General features: G+C 46.7%; 2 protein-coding genes across 3 annotated transcripts; both read right to left on the minus strand.

Moving 5' to 3' along the window:
- Positions 1-867: 867 nt before the first annotated feature.
- Positions 868-1534, minus strand: tmem275a (transmembrane protein 275a). The gene has a single exon (XM_062988155.1). It carries the CDS (start codon positions 1532-1534, stop codon positions 926-928), a length of 609 nt encoding a protein of 202 aa, XP_062844225.1. The 3' UTR covers positions 868-925.
- A 2803-nt stretch (positions 1535-4337) lies between these two features.
- kncn (kinocilin) lies at positions 4338-13052 on the minus strand. 2 transcript variants are annotated; one of them, XM_062988042.1, is made up of 6 exons: positions 13015-13052; positions 11848-12024; positions 10855-10923; positions 10524-10613; positions 7252-7342; positions 4338-4528 (listed from the first exon to the last, which is right to left on the minus strand). In XM_062988042.1, the coding sequence occupies exons 2-6, from the start codon at positions 11993-11995 to the stop codon at positions 4489-4491; spliced, it is 438 nt and encodes a 145-aa protein (XP_062844112.1). In that variant the 5' UTR covers positions 11996-12024; positions 13015-13052; the 3' UTR covers positions 4338-4488. The 2 variants fall into 2 exon arrangements, with proteins under 2 accessions (XP_062844112.1, XP_062844113.1); XM_062988043.1 differs by lacking the exon at positions 7252-7342.
- Between the last annotated feature and the right edge of the window lie 7805 nt (positions 13053-20857).

Below are 20857 nucleotides of genomic sequence, written 5' to 3' on the forward strand. Positions count from 1 at the left end.
AAGCTGCTCGATGGCTCCTTCACCTCCTGACGAGATGCTAAAGCTATCGAGAAAGAAATTGGCTGGTTGACCAGAGGAGGAATGTCTGCATTAGCATTAGCATGAGCGACTTGAAGGATTCAGAAAGCCATTTATTCATTATTAGTTTGTTTATTATTCTTGCACGCTCACGTTGTGTGGATCTCATATTAGCATCCTGTAAGACAATCTGATGCGCTGGTGTCCTTGCTAGTGTCCAACATAAGCCAAAAAACAAAACATTGACGTGTTAGCGAAGGTTTGAGGTCTGGCGGTACGTTTGTTAGCATTAGCACGATGTCGGAGGTTTCAGTCACGTTTACGAACTCTGTTCGACTGCGTCTAAGCTTTACTAGAATTTAGCGGAGACTGTTTCTTAGCGTTCAGAGTCAAGAGGATTCCTGTTTGTGTTAGCATTAATGTTAGTGCTACTGCTTCCTTCTAGCTGGGTTTAAATAGTTTGAATAGCTAGTAATGGTTAGTAGCCTGTTTGTATCTTGTGGGAACGGAAAGCAGTAAATGCAAGGTTGGAACAATTAGCGATAGTTTGTAGCGATGAGCTGGCGGATTCACTTTAGCGTTAGCTTCATTGAACTGGACTGTGAAGTAAACTGGTACGTTGCTACGTTGTGCTTAGCTGGTGGAAAAACTCGTCAATTAGCCAAATTAGCCATTAGCATGAGATTGTAGACTGGTCCTGGCATATTTGCATTAGCATTAGCTCTGACTGTGCGTCCATTTTTCTCAGTCCGTAGATCTACGTGCCACGTTGACGTCTTCGAATAAGCGCGCTCTGAGCTAATCTCCATTAGCGCCTCACCGGGCGTAACCTAAAAACTGCATGGGGCACAGCGCCACCTCCTGGCTAAACCTTTTATTTTCATCCTGTCGGATGTTTACGGACGTTCTAGCTGGCGTGAGATGGTAGCGTTAGCTTCACGGCATCGTCGCTTCCTGCGGAGGTTGAAAACGCCGCGGATGGCAGACTCGGCCCGTTACTCTCCATGGTGAAGAGTCTATAGTCTGTCCCCGGTGCGCCCGCGTCGGCGTCGGCGGTGACGTTGGCGTCCTGATCGGACCCGGAGCTGCGGGACAGGCTGGGCGAGTTGGTGGGACTGAGCTGCACGGCGGTGGTGTCCTGGATGGTGTGCTCGCTGGTCTCGATCTCGAACGCCGCCCCCTGGCGCCTCATGAAGCCCACGCTGCCCGCCTTGGAGCGCCGCGAGCTGTGCGCGGGGGGCAAGCGGCTGCACACGCAGCAGGCGGCGAAGAAGGTGAAGGCCAGCAGGAGCAGGATGGGTCCGATGATGATGGGCGGGTTACCGGAGGGCATCAGCGTGGTAAAGGCGAAGGCTCCGACCAGCGTGATGTTGATGCCCGCCAGCATGATGCAGAGGCCGCAGGCGCAGCACAGGGCGGGCGAGGGGAGGCCCTGAGGGCGGGACTTACGCTTCCGGCGGGCGGGAGGGTCCTTTTTGGGCACGGAGGTGCCCGAGTTTATTTCGCTACACACCATTGTGTCGTGATCAGGGCCGCTGGAGCAGCGCTGGAGAGACGAGAGCAGAAAGCGCGGGCATCGTCGATCGTCAGACGGTTTCTTGAGGAACGCCTGCGAGAAATGAGAGAAGAGTTTGGTAAAGCGTCCCGAAAACACGCCCACTATATGATCTATCTAATCTTATAAGCTACTTGTGGATATACAATGACTGACTGACTCAAAAATGACCCTGATGTCACCCTCACCCTCACAGGCTAGATGTTTTGTGGGTGGTGGATCATTTTTAGCTCCTGATTAACACTCGCAAGAAAATGTCATGGTCGTTAGTGTGTGTGTGTGTGTGTGTGTGTGTGTGTGTGTGTTCATGTTCTGTGTGTGTATGAGTGCAGCAGGTGCAGCAGTGTTGGTAGGATTTTTTATCTGCTTTATTAGGAACACCACGCCCTGTCAGTGCTGGTTGTAGGTGGACTTCATCTTCAACGTCCTGTAGTCGCTTTATCAGTGAGGACTTTCCTCCCAACGTTCATGCTGATGTGTTTTAAAATCCCAACAACACTGCTGCACCTGGTTCACTCGCACCAGTACAACACACACTACTACGGTAGAGTCATTGAGGACTATCGGGGTAGTATAGGGGTGCGTACCAGGTCTAGCTCCACCGGAGAGGAGATTCCGGAGATATAATCACCTCCAGTGGGTCATGGGTCGACCCCAGGGTCTCCGTCCAGTTCTCTCAGCGTTGACACTGAGGTGTTTTAATATCCCAACAACACTGCTGCACCTGGTTCACTCATCCAGTACAACACACACTACTATGTTGGAGTCATTGTGGACGATCGGGGTCCCACAAGGGTGCGTAACATATCCAGCTCCACCGATGGGATCCCAGGAGATTCGACCCCGGGGTCTCCGTCCAGTCTCTGTCCACGTCTACTGGCTCCTCTCAACGTCAAGGAGCAGCGGTTTTACTCCTCACCCCACCATGGGGAGTTTGGACCAATTAGACTGATTGTGGTTGCCAGATTGGACCATTTGTGGTTGCCTTACCGGACCGTTTGTGGTTGCCAGATTGAATCACTTCCAGCTTATTTTAATTCATTCTAAAGCTGGAGTTTGTATTCAATTTCGGCCGGGACCACGTTGGGATTTTTGTATGCCACCATACAAAATGCCCAAATTATGGATGGTACACCTAGGGTTAGGGTTAGTCCTCCACTACATGGACAAAAGTATTGGGACACCCATTTTAGTTCTTACATTTAGAATAAAACTTATTTGGTCGCTTGTATCTGCAATCTCGAGGTTGTGGTCGTCACCCAAAGTACCTGGCCATATGTGAAGGTGGGGACGTAGAAAGAATGTTAAATTAAGAGCTTCGCTTCATGGCTCAGCTCTCGCTTCACCACTATATTCTGGTACACCGTCTGATTACTTTGGATTATTATTAATTAGAAGTTATTCTACTGAAGGTGTGAAGGTCTACATGGAAGCTTTAGGATCTGAGGTGCTTCTTGACACCCTTTGCACCCCTAAAAAGGGTCGCCCATTCAAAGAACCCCAGAGGAACCTATTTCTGAGGACCAAGCGACCAGGTGTTCAAGCCTTTTCAGCATCACACACCAAAAACTTGAGAACCTTATGTAGAACCAAACAGAACCAAATCACTTCCTCCCTTTATTAGGTTCCCCACTTCAGTTCCCTAAATCAAGCTGATAGTTCCGTGTTTGGGCTTCTAAACATTTATTGAGACATCAGAGAAGAAATTCCTCGTTTACCTGTAATGAAGTTCTGAAAAGGTTCTGACGGGATTCTAGTCGTCCGGTCCAAATTGAAACGACCCCAAACGTTGTAGTGATGGTTGTAGACACCAGGCTCCATCAGACGTCCGTCTCAGGTGTCCGAAATGCAGCAGAAATCCAGCACTCGGTAAAATCCTGTACCTGCGTCCACATTTTGCTCACTGTGTCCAATCTGTTATAGATCTTGGTTTTTTTTCTACACGACCTGAATCGCTGAGGAGAATCCGACACCCCAACCGGTTAAACCCAGGAGCACCTTTCCTTCCAGAAGGGAACCTGTAACGCTGACGCTCGTCTCCGCTCTGACTGCTGTGTGGGATTTTTCTCTCCCAGAGATCACTTAGAGGCAGAGTTGGTTGCCAGATTGGGCAGATTGTGGTTGCCAGATTGGACGGCTTCCAGCTTATTCTTATTCTGATTCGCTCTGAAGCCAGAGCTCGTATTTGATTTTGACCGGGACCATGTTGAGATTATTCTATGCCGCCATAGGTGTGAACGGAACACGTATACTAAAGGGACAAAAGTATCGGGACACACATTTTAATTCTTATTAAATTTATGCTTTTTAGCCACAGCTTGGTGTGTGTTGCACTGGTGTTGGTGCATTAATGCAGCAGTATTGTTGGGATTTTTATGCACAATATATGTTAGTCTTTTATCAATGGACGATGGCTTTATATTTTTAGTCCCAACAACAGCGTTGCACCTCCTACTCGTATACCTGTGCCCTGTTCCAAAATCTATAATACAGTATGTACTGTGTGGCCAAAAATATGAGGACACCTGACCATTAGCTTGTATGACATCCAGTTCCAAAACCAAATAGTCGCCCAGGTCAGGGTGCTGGCACAAATGGTGGAGGAACACCTCGGTATAGTGTGTTCCTCTGTACGAGGTTATGGTTATATGTAGGAATCTGCCACTGGCTGGTGAAAAGAAGAGGTCAATGGCACATTAAGAGGGAATAGGATTATTTTGGGGGGAAAAGAAAAACACTTATCAAACGTCCCAACATGCACACGCGTGTAACCACTGGTGTTTCGTTTATTCCAAAACACAATTTTAGCTTCATTAATATCAAACAATAGTGATTTATGACAGTCAGAATGTCTCTGTTCCTTGAGATGGTTCATGGACTGTGCTTAAGGAAGGTCTTGATCCTAGGGTGTGATTTTACGACCGGCCCAAAATATCTGGAACGTCTGCAGAGGGTCTGAAATAAAGAAATACAAACAAGAGTTTCAGCCACATCCATCACTAACAGGTTTACTAAGCTCACTAAGCATGAGCACTGGTTATGAGCCGGGTCTCATCCAACCTTAGAACCTCCAAATGCCAAAGATGCTCTACAAATCTTGTGGTAAGCTGTCTGATTGAATGGGAGGTCATTATAGTAGTTAATGTGGGGGTAGGGCAACTCACAGTCTGAGAATTCAGTGTCTACCAAGCTCATGCTCCAGTGTCCACATACTTTTGGCCATGTAGTGCATAAAAGCCACATAAAATACACACAGAACCAGAAGGGTGCGTGAGTAAAAGTACTGCGTACGACCTCAAGCTCGGTCTCTGTGTAACACGAATGATGCTACGAACGAGTGCTGTGATGTACGTCACCATGACAACCACATCCTCACATCCTCAGCATCTTCACCTCTTAAAAGCAGTGGTACGCTGGCACAGCGGGCATCGGGTGCTGTTTACCGCTAATTTAAATACAAATGCCCGTACGTGCTGCACTTCCTGCCATGGTGAACTGTGTTGTGACCGCCTGGCACAGCGGGCACCGTACCACAAACCAGTTTTATTACCGTTATCTCACTCTGCATGAGCGTCTCGTTAAAGGCAGAACCACAATCACGCCGTTCACCGGTGACCCATCGAATTACCGCCGTGTAATGCTGGAAATCAGAATCTAATTACACTCGGGCCCCGGAGACACGGGCATATTGGAGGAGGGAAATCACTGGCATGAAAATGTAATATAGATCACTGTTGATGCGATTGGCATCCAAAGTGGGTATGCTTCATTTCCGACGCTCTCCGGGAGGGCTTGTTAAGGAGGACCCAAGCCAGGCGTCTGTCTACACAGACGTGATTGGCTGTTGTCTGAGGGGGATGGGATCAAAGCCCTGCTGTGGATTGGCGCCCGGTTGGCACCCTGTCCAGGGTGTTCCTGCATTGCGCCTATTGTTTCATGCTTTACCACTGCTGTATCCTGTCCAGGGTTGTGTTGGGTCTGGCTTCCCTGGAATCACTGGGCACAGGACCCAATCCATCCCCGTCTTCTTAGTCATAGCCAATGACTGTCTGTGTAGACTGATGGGGATTCAAACCCCGGATCCCAGTAGTAGTGGGTTACTGCTGCGCCACCTGAGCGCCATCGTTATCCTAATACAGTTTTGCTTTTTTTTTGTGGATACTGGACTAATGTGTAGAAGGTTGCTGGCTCAAGTCCCACCAATCACAAGCTGCCACTGTTGGGACTCTGAAGATCCTGATCCATAATTTTTTATTGCTTTGGATAAAAGTGTCTCCCTAATGCCTTAAACGTAAGTGATGCTTCTAACTTTGCAGCAACAGTTTAGGGAAGGCCCTTTCCTGTCCCAGCATGAGGAGTTTGAAAAACTTCTGACCTCAGTCCCACTCGACAGCTCTGGGATGAATTAGGACATCAGCCGACATCAGTGCCTCATATTCTCCTCAGTCCGTTAAGTGCAGATATTTTACCTTCAGGATGGTTCGGAGGGTTCGTGCCCATCTGAGTCTCACCAATCATCTAGAAGCTCCATGTAGAGAATGAACCGGTGCATTTGTTGCTCAGTAACGCATTACCCCGTTCCTGTTTTATGAGGTACTAGAGCACTAATGGAAACGCCTCGGTTTCCACATAAGCTTCGTTACCACTAACGACATAACGACCGACAACAGGACGAGTTTATTTGATGGGTTATTTGCAGTCAGGGCTGCGATATGAGGAGAAACAAAACGAAGCCTTCAGAGAAATGTTTACAGCAATTCATCACCGAAGCATTTCAGGTCTGTGTATCTGTGCTCAGACCTTCAACGGTGTTTGTTTTAACCTTCAGTGTCCCATTTTAACCTAAATCTCGCTGCTGGTGGATCCCTGATTGCAGTCAGGGTGGGTAAATTGCTGCTCGCGCTTCCTCCGAACCATTTTCCACCCATGCACACTGCACAGGCGCCTCTCTATCCACCAATCAGGGTCCTTACACACCGCTCGATGACCCCGCCCACATATTCCGTACATCCCTCCCTGCAGGCACTATATGGCGCCCAGCCGACCGGTGGCAGCGCCGAGGAGTTCAGATATCCAATGTGGATCTTTTTACTGGGAAACTAAATATGATATGTTGAGTTAGGTTCCATGTTCTGTTACAAGGAGATCCACGCTAAAAGTATGTGGACACCTGAGCATGATCTTAAACGACTCTGATTAGGTCGAGACTGGAAGACCAAACCAAAAAATGGTAGCAGTGAGTTCCAATGCAGAGCCGTATCACTTATAGAGATTCGTGCTAAGCTCTAAGTAAACTTAGGGATGTTGTAGCTTGGTGGTTAAGGTACTGGACTAGAAATCAGAAGGTCACTGGTTCAAGCCCTACCATTGCCAGGTTGTGGCTGTTGGGCCCTTGTGCAAGGCCCTTAATCATCAATTGCTTAGACTGTGTAATGTAAGTCGCTTTGGATGAAGGCGTCTGCTAAATGCCAAAAATTTAAATGTAAGTGAATCAGCTCTGTAACCGATCCTGGGGATCCCATATCACCATGGCAGTGTAGAGAAACCCCATCCGATCTTTCCTCCCTTGGACACGCCCATTTTCTTTTTGAACTCTAGATAACAGTGCCCAGGACTTGTTTTTCAGTCTTTACACCACCTCCATGATGGACCCAGGTTTTAATCTGGAGGTCTCTTACCCGTCTTCCTGCGAGCTCTCGGGTGCGGCAGCTCCAGCGTCCACAAACGTCCCCATCCGGCTCTTGGAGCGCTCCATCTGAACCTGAGTACCTGAGAAACGGAGATTTCGAGATGGTTTTTACACCCTCTGCTTTTCTCTCGGTCCTGCTTTCATGATTCAGTGTGTGGCTGTTTAATATTGTGATCATAAATATGAGGACAGTGTGAGAACAAGGACATAAAAACCTCAGTGTGTTTTATGGTTGTTGGTGCGCATTGTTTAAAATTTCGGTGTTACCTTTAAGCCTGCACTTTTTTCTGCTAGGCTTTCATTACATTTGGGACGTAACTGTTGATTTGGCGTGCCAAAGGTGGGAGGACCTGAACTCACCAACCCACATAAGCACCAAGCCATGCGCTTGTGGGACTCTCTGGGTGGCGCAGCGGTAAAGTTTGCTAACCCAACACCACCAAGTTTCAGGGTTCGAGTCTCACATTGGTGCTATCAGTCAGGCGTCTACACAGACACATTGGACACCTCATCACACGCCTGAAGTAACATAACTTGCGGGACTTCAGGGGGTCTTTTTCTGTTCTGGCAATCTCGTACACTCGCTCAGTGGTTGTCGTCCTCCTCCCTGAGATTTTCAGCAGTTCTCTGAAGCTCTCCTTCTCAAAAGACCAAGGCTTTTATCAGACGTAGTTTGTCGATGGTGCTAATCAGCTTGTTTTTCTCTGCTTCCCAAATACGAGGAGTCCACTCGTTCAAATCCACCTTCCACCATGATCTCCAGTTCTTCTTCAGTTTTCGTAATCACTTGTTAGTGAGGCACGGTGGCTTGGTGGGTAGCACTGTCACCTCACAGCAAGAAGGTCCTGAGTTTGATCCCCAGGTGCGGCGGTCCGGGTCCTTTCTGTGTGGAGTTTGCATGTTCTCCCCGTGTCTGTGTGGGTTTCTTCCGGGAGCTCCAGTTTCCTCCCACAGTGATACTAAATTGTCCATGACTGTGTTTGATATTAAACTTGTGAACTGATGAATCTTGTGTAATGAGTAACTACCGTTCCTGTCATGAATGTAACCACAGTGTGTAAAACATGACGTTACAATCCTAATAAACAAAGAAACAAAAACCTTCCACCATGATCTCCAGCTCTTCTCCAGCTTTTGTGATCACTTGTTATATCACTAGTTCTCTTCTGTAGTTCTTCTGGTAATTTGATCAATAATAATGTGAACAGTCTGTTCATTATTTCTAAACAGCTGAATGTACTGAGTAAACGTGGTATTTATGATGTGTGATACGACCCTGAAGCAGTGTTACGATAGCCGGTTATAAAGCTGTGATATGTTTCACGTTCGTTCCCATGATGCCCGAGCGATCCTGCTTTTATAATTATATGATTCACTCTTTCATCAGCCACTCGTTGGCACATTGCGGAGTTCAGCGCATAGCCTCCGTTATTGAGTCCTCAATCATCTCCTTTGCTCCACACCTTCATCTAAAGAGCACTCGGGGAGCGATGGAGACTCGACCGAACAAAGAGCACTGCAGATGATAAACGAACTCATTTACGTTCACACCGTCATTGATGTCTGGATGTTTCGATGAGCATCACATCTATTTATATGCGCCCGTGATAGCCAACAAGGACGTTTCTTTACTCGAGCGTTTCTCACGCTGCATATCTTCCATTTATAATAATCCACTCATGAATTCAAGATGTTCTAATGAGTAATATATCACGCCGGTGCTCAGTGTCTATAATCAAAAGTGAGCGCTGGTTCTGATTTTCTGAAAGCATGTGGTGTTCAAAAAAAGCACGTTCAGACCTGATAATACCAGTGTGAAGTGTGGGCGATTGTGTCTTCATTAAAAGAAAAAAAAGAACAAGACTGGGCACCCATGTGGTGCAGCTCCTCAAACTTCTCGGTTCGAAACTCAGCGTTGCCACTGGTTGGCTGGGTGCCATCTAGCGAAATTGGCAGTGCCTGCAGGGAGGGATTGTTAGCTCCTTTCACCCTGTTCTTCAATGGTCAGTTCTTCAATACCCCCACAGAGCAGGTATTATTTAGGTGGTGGATGATTCTCAGTACTGCAGTGACACTGACATGGTGGTGGTGTGTTAGTGTGTGTTGTGCTGGTATGAGTGGATCAGACACAGCAGCGTTGCTGGAGTTTTTAAACACCTCACTGTCACTTCTGGACTGAGAATCGTCCACCGACCAAAAATATCCAGCCAACAGCGCCCCGTGGGCAGCGTCCTGTGACCACTGACGAAGGTATAGATGAGCAATAGATGAGCGATCGTCTCTGACTTTATATTTACAAGGTGGACCGACTAGGTAGGAGTGTCTAATAGAGTGGACAGTGAGTGGACACGGTATTTAAAAACTCCAGCAGCGCTGCTGTGTCTGATCCACTCATACCAGCACAACACACACTAACACACCACCACCATGTCAGTGTCTCTGCAGTGCTGGGAATGATCCACCACCTAAATAATACCTGCTCTGTGGTGGTCCTGTGGGGGTCCTGACCACCGAAGAACAGCATGAAAGGGGGGTAACAAAGCATGTAGAGAAACAGATGGACTACATTCAGTAATTGTAGAACTACAAAGTGCTTCTATATGGTAAGTGGAGCTGATAAAATGGACAGTGAGAGTAGAAACAAGGAGGTGGTTTTAATGTTATAGCTGATCAGTGTATCTGTCCGCTCATTATTTTCATCCTGACTGTTTTCTTTATGTGTAATAAATAATAAATGCACTACAGTTATAAACATGAACCAGAATGATCCACCATGGTGACGCCTAATGAACTGAACTGATTTGCACATTGAGAAAAGCACCGATACCTATTTTGTTCCCCTTAAAGTGGACCTGGTGTCAGGTGATGTAACTGGTTGTTTATTTCCAGTAATGTCAAGATGAACCGGGTCAGACGAGCCCAGACTGCTCACGTCAAACAGGACTCAGATCGAGGGGATGGAATAATGAGAGTAATGTGAAGCTCACGGGGTCAGAGAGACATTTACACTGAGTAATGCTTTAAAAGAGCTGGAATAATGACTCCACATGCACCACTCGTATTCACTCGGAACATTATCTGTACATCAGCGGCACACCAGGAGCTTCCCAAAACGAGAAAAAGAGGGGGTGTTTGTATGGTGTTGAGGGTGATCATAATACCATTTTGCATTAACTAGTCAACAACCATGATGTTAATCTGGATGGGTTTGGAATGGGACGTCCAACAAGCTCATGGTCAGGTGTCCACACACGCTCTTACCTTCTCTTCTGAGCACGTCAGACAGCTGTTCTGGTGCTGGTGCTGGTACTGGTGCTGGGGTCGGCCCCATTGGGTGAATTCTAAAATTTCCTAAGGAAAGAGGAACCATCAGGCACAGTGATCAGGGGTGGACCACTTGGCATTTGGTACTTTTAGGGGCAACAAATTGTCAAGAAACATTTTAATGGACTAGTAATCAGAAGGTTCTACCCCCAGCCCTTAATTATGACCCTTACCCCTTGTTTTTAAATTTATTTTGAACTGATGCTAGAAGCTTAAGCATGACCAAAACGTCACATACTACAGCTTTAATGGAATGAAGGTATCTTACCTATGTTGGGCAGGATGTGATGGACATTTAGCCAGGTTTTGATGAAGGGGTACACCGAGATCAGGAGACCTACAGGACAAAAAGGGAACCTCTGGATCGCACATCTGCTTCAACAGAACATTTGTACAGTGGAAGAGGTTCCTATGGGACATGGCAAAAATGGGGTTCGTGGAAGAAGGAAACCACGCCTAACCAAGAGAAACATCAGTGCCTAACATTTCATAGCATGCCGGTGGGAGTATGATGGTGCCAGGACCTGGATATTAGACATTTTTTGACAAACAGGTAAGGTCATCTATCCGTGTGCTGAACGAGTAGAATCGAGAAAGAACGCATAAAGCTTAGATTCGCTTTCTTTTTCTGACCAATTTTGTCATTTCCCATTCCCTTGCTGCTTGCACCACCCCCATACTAATCGAGGAATTCCTCAGACACATGTAAAGTCACCAGGCGCTTCTTTTCACCAGCCAGCGGTGGATTCTCACAGGAAGCCGTACTTCATATGACTCTATGCTCTATGCATTCCTTCTTGAGCCTACTGGTTCCGATGCCTCTGAGGTTCTCTCCTGCAGACACGGCCAAGTCCAGGCTGGTAGCTCTCCTGAGACTCCAACTCTAGAGCTCGAACTCTCCTCAGTGATGGGCAGACGTGAAGCAGAGCTCCAACATATCCAGTACCAGTTTAATAAAGCTTCAGTGGCGCACGTCTAGGACATAAACGGATGTAAAAATGCTCATTTAAATGCATGAGCTGCGACTTTGGGGCTCCGGTTTGCATTTGTATTGTTTAAACGGGGACGAAGGAAAGTTAGATTCAGCACTGAGCAGTAAATCGGACAGAATGATCGTGATAAATGTAATTAATGAGAACGGAGAGCAGACAGACATGAAACGTCGCATTAAAAATAAATGGTGCACACAGCAGCAGAATCAGATCTGATGTTTCGGCGGCGCTTTCTCACGGCGAGGGTGTACCAGTACCCGAACACTCACCTAGTCCTCCTGCTCCCAGGAAAAGACCCCCCACAGCGTCGGCGCCACAGTCCTTCGACACGCCGATGATGATGCAGCCCGATACGATACTGAGCAGGGCTGAGCCCACCCGCAGCCCATGGTACTCCCCAATACTGACGGCGTTCATTCACACCCACAGATACACCCGAAACAGGCCTGCCGAGAGAGAGTGGAAACAGGACAGAGGCTCAATGCATGAAGGATGAGCACAGTCCACCCAAAAATCCACACAGGTGGAATCAGGACAGACCCGTTACACACACCCAAAACACACGTTACCCCTCTACCTGGACAAGACCAAGAAATACCTCAAATATATCAATACCAACACTCCTCCAGTCCCCAGACATATCCATACCCCGATTTAGTCCAAACTCACATACCTCCAAAACCCCAAACATCCAGACACTTCGAACCCCCACAAACCTCCAAATACAACACTCCTCCAAAACCCCACACAGACTAACACCCACACACATTCAAATACTAACTCGCCCTAAACCCCAAACACCCATGTACCCCAACTTCTACACACTTCCAAAATCCCATATATCCCCAAAGCCCAACACCCCCCCAAACATCCACACACTCCAAACGCCTACACACTTCCATACCCCCCAATTCCCCCAAACCCTACACGCCTACAAATACCAACACTCCTCCAGACCCCAGATACTCGCCCTAAACCCTACACACCTCCAAACACCCATGTACCCCAAGCTCTACAGACCTCCAAAATCCCACATACCCCCAAAGCCCCACACCTCCAAATACCAACTCGCCCTAAACCCCTAGACAACCCCAAACACCCATGTACCCCAACTTCTACACATTTCCAAACACCCACAGTTTAACACACCCAAACACCCACACGCCTCCGTACTCCCTAATTCCACCAAACCCTACACACCTACAAATACCAACAATCCCTCACATACCTCCAAAACCCCCACACACAACAAACTCACCCTAAACCTCCTGCACCCCAAACTCTACACACCTCCAAAACCCCACATACCTCCAAATATCAACACACCCCAAACCTCCATTTACTCCAAACCCCCACACACCCTTTCACACATACCACCAAATCCCCACACACTCCACACGCTACCCACACACCCCAAACCCCTGAGAGAAACAGACCTTTGGAGGGGAACGGAGCAGCACTGGATTGGCAGAAGATGAACTCGGACTCTCACCGAGACGAAGCCGGCTCTCCACTTTCTCCTCCGTCTCATCCATCTTTAACGAGTCTGATCTGGTTTCCTGCTTCAGATTCTGCTCCATCTCTCTGATCTGATTAGAATCTGATTGATGGAAGCTAATTAGTTTAACACTGTGGGCTGGGCGACTGCTAACAGACCCGTGTTCACTCCGTCTCGTTTTTTTTATTTTTATTTTTTTTATTAAATCTTTATATTTGTTTGCTGTAAATGTAAGGTATTTTATACATTTATACACAAATCAGGGTCCATCGTTCAGAACTTTTATATTCTAACTGCAGGTCTTGGGTCTTGTTCCATGGTTCAGACCCTCACCTGACTGAATCTCGGGTCCTGAGGGCCGTTTTGTTCTCCAGATCTTTTGTTCTCCGCACTGTTAATAAACCTGCTTTGATGTCAGCGTGTGTTTACATGAATGAATGAACGTGTGTGTGTGTGTGTGTGTGTGTGTGTGTGTGTGTGTGTGTGTGTGTGTGTGTGTGTGTGTGTGTGTGTGTGTGGGTGAGTAACTACATTAACGGCTGTGTTTCATTCATGGTGGCTTGTTGTGACTCGGCTGGAATGAACATCGTGCATCACATGCGACAGCGACTCTATGCTCGAGCTTTAATTATTCATATTACACGCTGTTCTGCATGCACACACACACGCGCGCACACACACACACACACACGCTCCTGGTGCTGATGTGTCTGATGACTTGATGTTCCTGATCTCCTGGTTTTAGCCTCAGTGGATGAAAACAAAAGTGCGCATCAACAAATCAGGAACCAAATCTATACGTTAAATACACCAATAATATGTGGACACCACTTCATTAAACCAATGAACATGGGCGATAGTGCAGGTTGAACCGAGGAGCTCATTTATCGCTTCTCAATTACAGTGCCCTAGGGACTGTGTGTAAGGGTGTACAGCACCACAGTTGGACTCCTGAGCAGTGAAAATACAAGTTGGAAGTGTATTGTTTCCTTTATGTGATTGATTTGATCAGCCTGTTAGTGGCTAAAATGCATAAATTCAGTAATTAAAAGGGGTGTCCGAATACTTTTGACCATGGATTTCGGGGTGACCCATAGGACATCAAAGATCAGTATTTTTTGGGTGGGTGACAGGGGGGCGACAGGGGGGCACTGGCTATGAGGAAGTTGCCTATTCCTCTCGATCTCTCGTTACCCCTCTGAAAGGGAACGCGAGGTGAGCCTTACATCATCAGGACCCGAGGACGTCCGTGAAGGGCGCCGAGTTGCCATAGGGATGGCATCTCCATGGTAACGGTGGATGGTGTGTGTGTGTGTGTGTGTGTTGAGCGAGCGAGTGGGATTAACGGCGGGAGAATCGGGTAGCGGAGGAAGCAGCAGTGACACGTTTTCCATTCGGACGTTTCACCCACCCACTGCCCACAGCCTGCATCCTGCAGCAGATTCATCAATGAGACGGGCATCTGTGTGGAAAGAGGGTGGCGTGAGAGGTGGCCAAAAGTATCTGGACGCCTGTTCCAAAAGATTGGGCTTCCTCTCCCAAGGTTTCCTGAAGGTGTTGTGCCATTCGGTTAAGACTCACAGTTGATATTCCAATTCATCTTTAGTTGTGTTGGGAAGCAGCTTTGCTATCGACCAGACTGGGCATCTAATTTACACAGATGTCTGGCTTTGTCTGAGGGGTGAGTGTACCCTGTCTTGCACCCAGTGTTTCCAGGTAAACCGGACCCCCACCGTGACGTGGTAGCGTTGTGGGCGAGACGGTGGGAGTAAAGAGCAGAAGATTAGGAAGCGCCGACACTAATTATCCCGGTTGGACCCCAGGCCGATCGGTCTCACATCTATTAAAGCCGGCGGTGCCGACGCGGTGCTCCAGCCTTTTATTCCTCACAGATAATCAGTCCATTCAGCCAAGCCATCAGCCAGGGACACAATTACCTCTGGAGAGCGGGATAAAAGCTCGGGCTGTGATCCACACCCCTCCTCACATCCTTTATGTTACAGATATTAGTGTCAGACACACAGAGACTCTTTTTTCACCGTCCACAATAATCCAGATTCAAAACAACGTTTGGTCATTTTATAAGATCCAGATTATTAATAAAGCATCACACCATCATCATCTCTTTTTTAACCACCAATTTATCCTGGTCAGGGTCGCGGTGGGTCCGATTCACTGGTCAAAAGGCAGGAAACACCCTGGACAGGTCGTCAGTCCATCACAGTGCACACACACACACGTTGTGTGACTGCACGTCTTTGGACTGTAGTAGGAAACCGGAGCTCCTGGAAAAAACCCACACAGACACAGGGAGAATGTGCAAAACTCCACACCGAAGGACCCAGGCTGCTCCACCTGGGAATCAAACCCAGGATCTTCTTGCTGTGAGGCAACAGTGCTACCCACCATGCCACCCCCATCTGAAATGCGTTTATTTATAGGGCAAGCTGTAGCCTAGTGGTTAAGGTACAGTGCTAGTAATAAGAGGGTTGATGGTTTAAGCCCCACAACTTCCAGGTTGCTGCTGTTGGGCCCTTGAGCAAGGCCCTTAACCCTCAATTGCTCAGACTGTATACTGTATAAAGGCGTCTGCTAGATGCTGAAAATGTAAGGTTTGTTTAATGCGAGCACAATAAAAGTTTATTTACAAGTTATCAAATTTCATTTCATTTATTATTTCACGCTGTTTCATTAACAGCTCCATCCTGGTCAGGATCGCGGTGTTTCTGCCGGTGTGTGAGGGTGGTGTTTGAAGCCTTGCGATGGATCAGCGTGTGAGAGCTGGTGCTGAACAACACCAGGATCTTTGGAACTGGGGGGTCTGGAAGAGTGTGGGGTTTTCTTTTGTTACTTCAGACTCCAGCCACCTGTCAAAAGCGAGTCAGTAGGTGGATTGGTTGTGACTATTTGCTCGTTTGTGTATTTTAGCCAGACACAGATGAGTTTGGAGTATTTGTGCAGGGTGCGGCGCCCTCTGCTGGCCGGACTGATATAACAGTCTCCTGTAGGCTGAACTGATTTTACAGCGGTGCGCCTACAGATGGCGCTGTTTCACCGTGTCAGAAAATATAGTACATGTGACTATGGGGCAGAAATGAATGGAAGATGCAGAACACGGGTGCAGAAAAAAATTTTTTGGGGGTGGGGGGCACTTAAATGTAAAAGTAGGAAAACACACACACACACACTCAGCAAACAGCCAACAATTAACAACACTGCTGTTTCAGGTGCTGGACAATGAAACCCTCACTGTGATGCATTGCTAATAAAGCTACCAAAAACGGGAAAGGGTTATATCCAACTTTTGCAGAATGTTTCTGGTGCGCTTGTGTTACAGTGGGGTGGATCGTGGGGCTTCACAGCACTGTCTGACCCTCCCTGTGCAAACGGCTCTGCAAAGTTTGGGATGTGGACGCAGCGCTGTCAGAAATTTGGCAGCATCGTGGTCATTTTAAGCACAGACGTCCATGATTGATCGATTTACCCACCAATAATAATAATAATAATAAAACATAACAACACAAATAAATAAATAACATTCATTTATACCCATTTTCATTAAGCATCCTGCAGATTGGGTTCATTTTCAGTTCTTGCAGGTTCGTGACTACAGGTCGAACCCAGCTCCCTGAAGCTGTGCGCCACTCCACCAGTAACAGAGTTTCAGTAATTATGTGTATAAAAGAGAAAATAGTTACCGGGCTAATGAAGGAGAAATTGCAGGGGCTATTTTGCTCCTGAGGAATACAATCAGGCAGGGACTCGGGGACCTGGGTTTGATCCCTGCCTCTGGTCAGCGTCTATACAGTGTGTCCACCTTCCAAATACTTGCAGCTGGAAGGGAGGGAGCGGGGGTATATTCACTGCATCTGCCTTGAATTTGCCCCTGGATGTTAACCTGTATGGACACTTTTAAACACCCGTACAGCATGATGCTGCCACCACCACATTTCACTGTGCAGATTGTATGAACCAGGTTACGTGCACTGCCTGATTTTCAGATTTTTTTTGTTGACAGAGACCTTTACCCACCATTCATCACACTCTGAGCGGGCTGTCAGATGCCCAGATGTCTTTTACTCATCGGTGGCCTCTGTTTTGCCTCATGTCATAAATTCCTGATATATGGAGGCTCCAGAGATGGTTGTCTGTCCGACACGTTCTCATTCTCATCACAGGAACTCTTTCTGACCTCCTTGAACAAGGTCCTTCTTGCCCGGATGCCCAATTTGTTCGACTACCAACTTTACTGAAGTTCTGGGTGATGCCAAGATGGTTTAATTCCAAATCGGTTAAGGGCACTGCACTTGTGAGAGTCTCGAAGCCTTGGATATTGTTTTTATCCTTCGCCTCGGGCTCTTCCTTGCCATAATTCGATGCTGGAGATCTACAGACAGTTTATTACACTTCATGGCTTGTGTGCAGTTCTAAACTCCGTCCTAGGAGCATCTCAAGGATCATCACGCCACCTGATCACCACATTCCATAAATAAGTCTGCATCTAAATCTGTGATCGAATCAGTGATTGTTTTAAAGAGCAGGCGGGTTATCCATGTAAATCCAGACTGGACGGGCAGGTTTGAGGTTTTTGATGACAGACGAATGTTAGCACCAGATTTGAACGTGTGAGGAATGTTAATAGACCAGACGTGGAGAACCTGATGGTGAAGGAACACAGAAACTAGCAGCAGCGCTTGATCATTTAGCCTGGAGTTGCACAATACGACGATATGCCGTCGTTAACAGACTCAGTCTGTCATGAAGTGAACAATGTACATTTACAGTGCCACCGACGAGCAAAATATTAACTACATAGCTTATAAAATACATAATATGACCAAAGGTATGTGGACATGTGTGCTAGCGATTGAGTTCAGGTATTCCAGACACACCCAACACCAAAGTTATGTGTCTGTACGAGTAGGTTGTTGATACTGAAAGCTTCCAGCTCGGTGAGGTCTCACTGTCAGCGTTTTTACTCGGTCATGCACCCTGCACTCGGGTTCACGTTCAGTCCCTGCAGGTCAGACAGGAGCCACGATTGTGCTGATCCCAGAAAACAATAGAACGAGTTTAGTGCTGGCTAATGATCCAAGTTCAGTCAGCTGATGTGCAACATTAGTGTCTCTGAAAGAGCGTTTATCAGCTTCTGTCCAGCTCCCACCATCTCACATAATATCTCATTATAATAAAGTAGGAAATTGAGTTTTCTGCTCATGAGGGATGACGATGTGGACGTGTGGAGGGTCTGTTCACCAGTCTGACACCCAGGAATTCCAACAACAAAATATTTATTGTGTTCTATCCAACCATCTAAATAGTTTCCACGTTTTCATTTTCATTTTCAGTGGCGTCTCTATCATGGCAGAAATGTGTCACCTCGGTTAGTGATTTAGCTTTGAGCTCCGACCTAGAAGATCGTCGACCATCCCGCCGTATGAGATTAATCAAGAATATCTCATCCCAACTGCTTTGACACGTTGTGTTCTCTTCACTGGCTTCCTGTTTAAAACACTGATGCTCACCTACAAAGCCAAACATGGAGCAGCCCCAAGCTACCTTCAGGGTCTAATCAAACCCCGCTCTGTACCACGCAACCTCCGAGCCTCTAGTCTCGCTCGACTTGATCCTCCACCCAGAACTCGAGGAAGACGAGCATCAGCATCAAGGTTCTTCTCTGTACTGGGACCCAAGTGGTGGAATGAACTTCCCCTGTCTGAACATCTGAGTCTCTCGCTGTCTCCAAAAAACGAATAAAAACCTTCATCACATCTTTACTAAACACTGAAGCTGAGAACTGACGTACTTCCTAACGCTCTTATTCATTTCTTATTTCTTAAAAACAAAAAAAACTTCTATCAGGGTTTAGGCAGATTTATGTTCTTGGACTGTTGTTACTTTTTTTTACTAGAGTAAGGTAATGTTCACTTTTGAAGCTCTTCTGTAAGTCGCTCTGGATAAGAGCGTCTGCTAAATGTAAATGTGTGTTTTTTGCTTGGTGTCATCACTTCCAAAAACGGCTCAATGTCGGCGTAAAATTTCAAACAGCGTAGTGCCAGCATTAATAAGTACAATTTATTAAGATCCCGTAAAAATAAGCCTTGTGTGTATCAAAGTTACCTAATTAAGCTTACAGCTCGACCTTGTAAACTATAATTAAATAATAATAATCTTCAGCATCTTTGTCGTGTTTCAGCCTCCTGACTGATTCTACACCATCAATTATTCACTCATTTTATTTATTTGTTGAATCATTTACTGTTGCAAATAGAATTCTGTGAAATTATGGTTCAGAGCGGTCGTTCTGTCTTTCGCGGGCGTGAATTCGTGGGTGAGCAGATTCGAGCTCTGAATGGAACTGTGGTTTTCACCACATAACCGTTTCTAACCTCAGATTTCTTTATGGTGGCAAAATGGCTCGGTGGGTAGCATCGTCACCTCACAGCAAGAAGGGTGTGGGTTCAATTCGCAGGTGGAGCGGTCTGGGTCCTTTCTGTGTGGAGTTTTGCATGTTCTCCTCATGTCTGTGTGGGTTTCCTCCAGGAGCTCAATTTTCCTCCCACAGTCCAAGGACGTGCAAGTGAGGTGAACTAGAGATACAGAATTGAACTGATGAATCTTGTGTAAGCAGTAACTACCTGTCCTGTAAAACACGACGTCACAATTCTAATAAATAAATAAATAATAAATAAATGGATGTAAACGTATGCTGGGGTTTTGTGCTGAAATCCTGGTGGGCGTGGCTCAGCAACAACATCTGAGATGGATTTGAGATGGATGTTTACAGATAAAATATTAAGTAAGAGAAAGTTCCAGGACCAATAGCATTGTTAGCGACGGCGCGGCAGGGCAAAGCTAACGAGGCTCCTGGCGGGACTGGGGGTGATTGAGGTTCGGTGTGGTTGGTGTGAGGAGGGGACGTGGTGGAGGTGAGAATTTTGGCATTAATGCTTCTTCAGTGTTGGAAAGTTTTCCAAACTCGTCCACATTTCAGCCTCCCTCACATCACTGAGTGTGTGTGCGAGTGTGTGTTTAAGTGTGTGAGTGTGTGTGTGTGTGTTTAAGTGTGTGTGTGTGTGTGTGCGAGTGTGTGTCCGGATTCCTTTCATGCTTTTCGGTTTGTCTCCCACCTCCTGTCCTCCTGTCACAGAGCCTGAAGGCCTCAGTGGTGTCACACCCAGAACCAGAGGAACCAGTCCGACCTGCAGCGCTCCAGTCCACTCCAACTCACTCACTCACTCACATTTACTCACCCGCTCACTCACTCACTCACATTTACTCACCCACTCACTCACTCACTCACATTTACTCACCCGCTCACTCACTCACTCACTCACATTTACTCACCCACTCACTCACTCACTCACATTTACTCACCCGCTCACTCACTCACTCACATTTACTCACCCGCTCACTCACTCGCTCACATTTACTCACTCACTCAACTCAAACTCAAAAGAAGCTTTATTGGCATGACAAATAAGGACATTCGTATTGCCAAAGCAAGTTACAGGGAAATATAAAAATAAAAATAAGAAAAAACAAAAATATACAGAACAGTTACATGTGCAAAAAATATTATAAAATAGAATAAAATATTAATAAAAACAGTGCAAAAATAATAACAATAAAAATTATAACATTTACATTAATGAGGTAGAAAAACGATCAGTTTGTGTATGTGTGTGTGTGTGTGTGTGTGTGTATGTGTGTATGAGACATGGTCACCCACTGTCCCTCACCTGGTGACAGGTGTGAGTATAGAGTGCTGCTAGTGTGCA

Source organism: Trichomycterus rosablanca, chromosome 25 (assembly GCF_030014385.1).
Source record: "Trichomycterus rosablanca isolate fTriRos1 chromosome 25, fTriRos1.hap1, whole genome shotgun sequence".
NCBI lineage: Eukaryota > Metazoa > Chordata > Actinopteri > Siluriformes > Trichomycteridae > Trichomycterus > Trichomycterus rosablanca.

Excerpts from the sequence above, each read along its gene's own strand:
- tmem275a (XM_062988155.1), bottom strand. The coding sequence starts at position 1,534 with ATGGTGTGTAGCGAAATAAACTCGGGCACCTCCGTGCCCAAAAAGGAC.
- kncn (XM_062988042.1), bottom strand. The coding sequence starts at position 11,995 with ATGAACGCCGTCAGTATTGGGGAGTACCATGGGCTGCGGGTGGGCTCA. Across the intron at positions 10,924-11,847 it reads CCTGGGAGCAGGAGGACTAG|GTCTCCTGATCTCGGTGTAC; the intron begins GTGAGTGTTCGG and ends TTTGTCCTGTAG. Across the intron at positions 7,343-10,523 it reads TGACGTGCTCAGAAGAGAAG|GTACTCAGGTTCAGATGGAG; the intron begins GTAAGAGCGTGT and ends TCCGTTTCTCAG.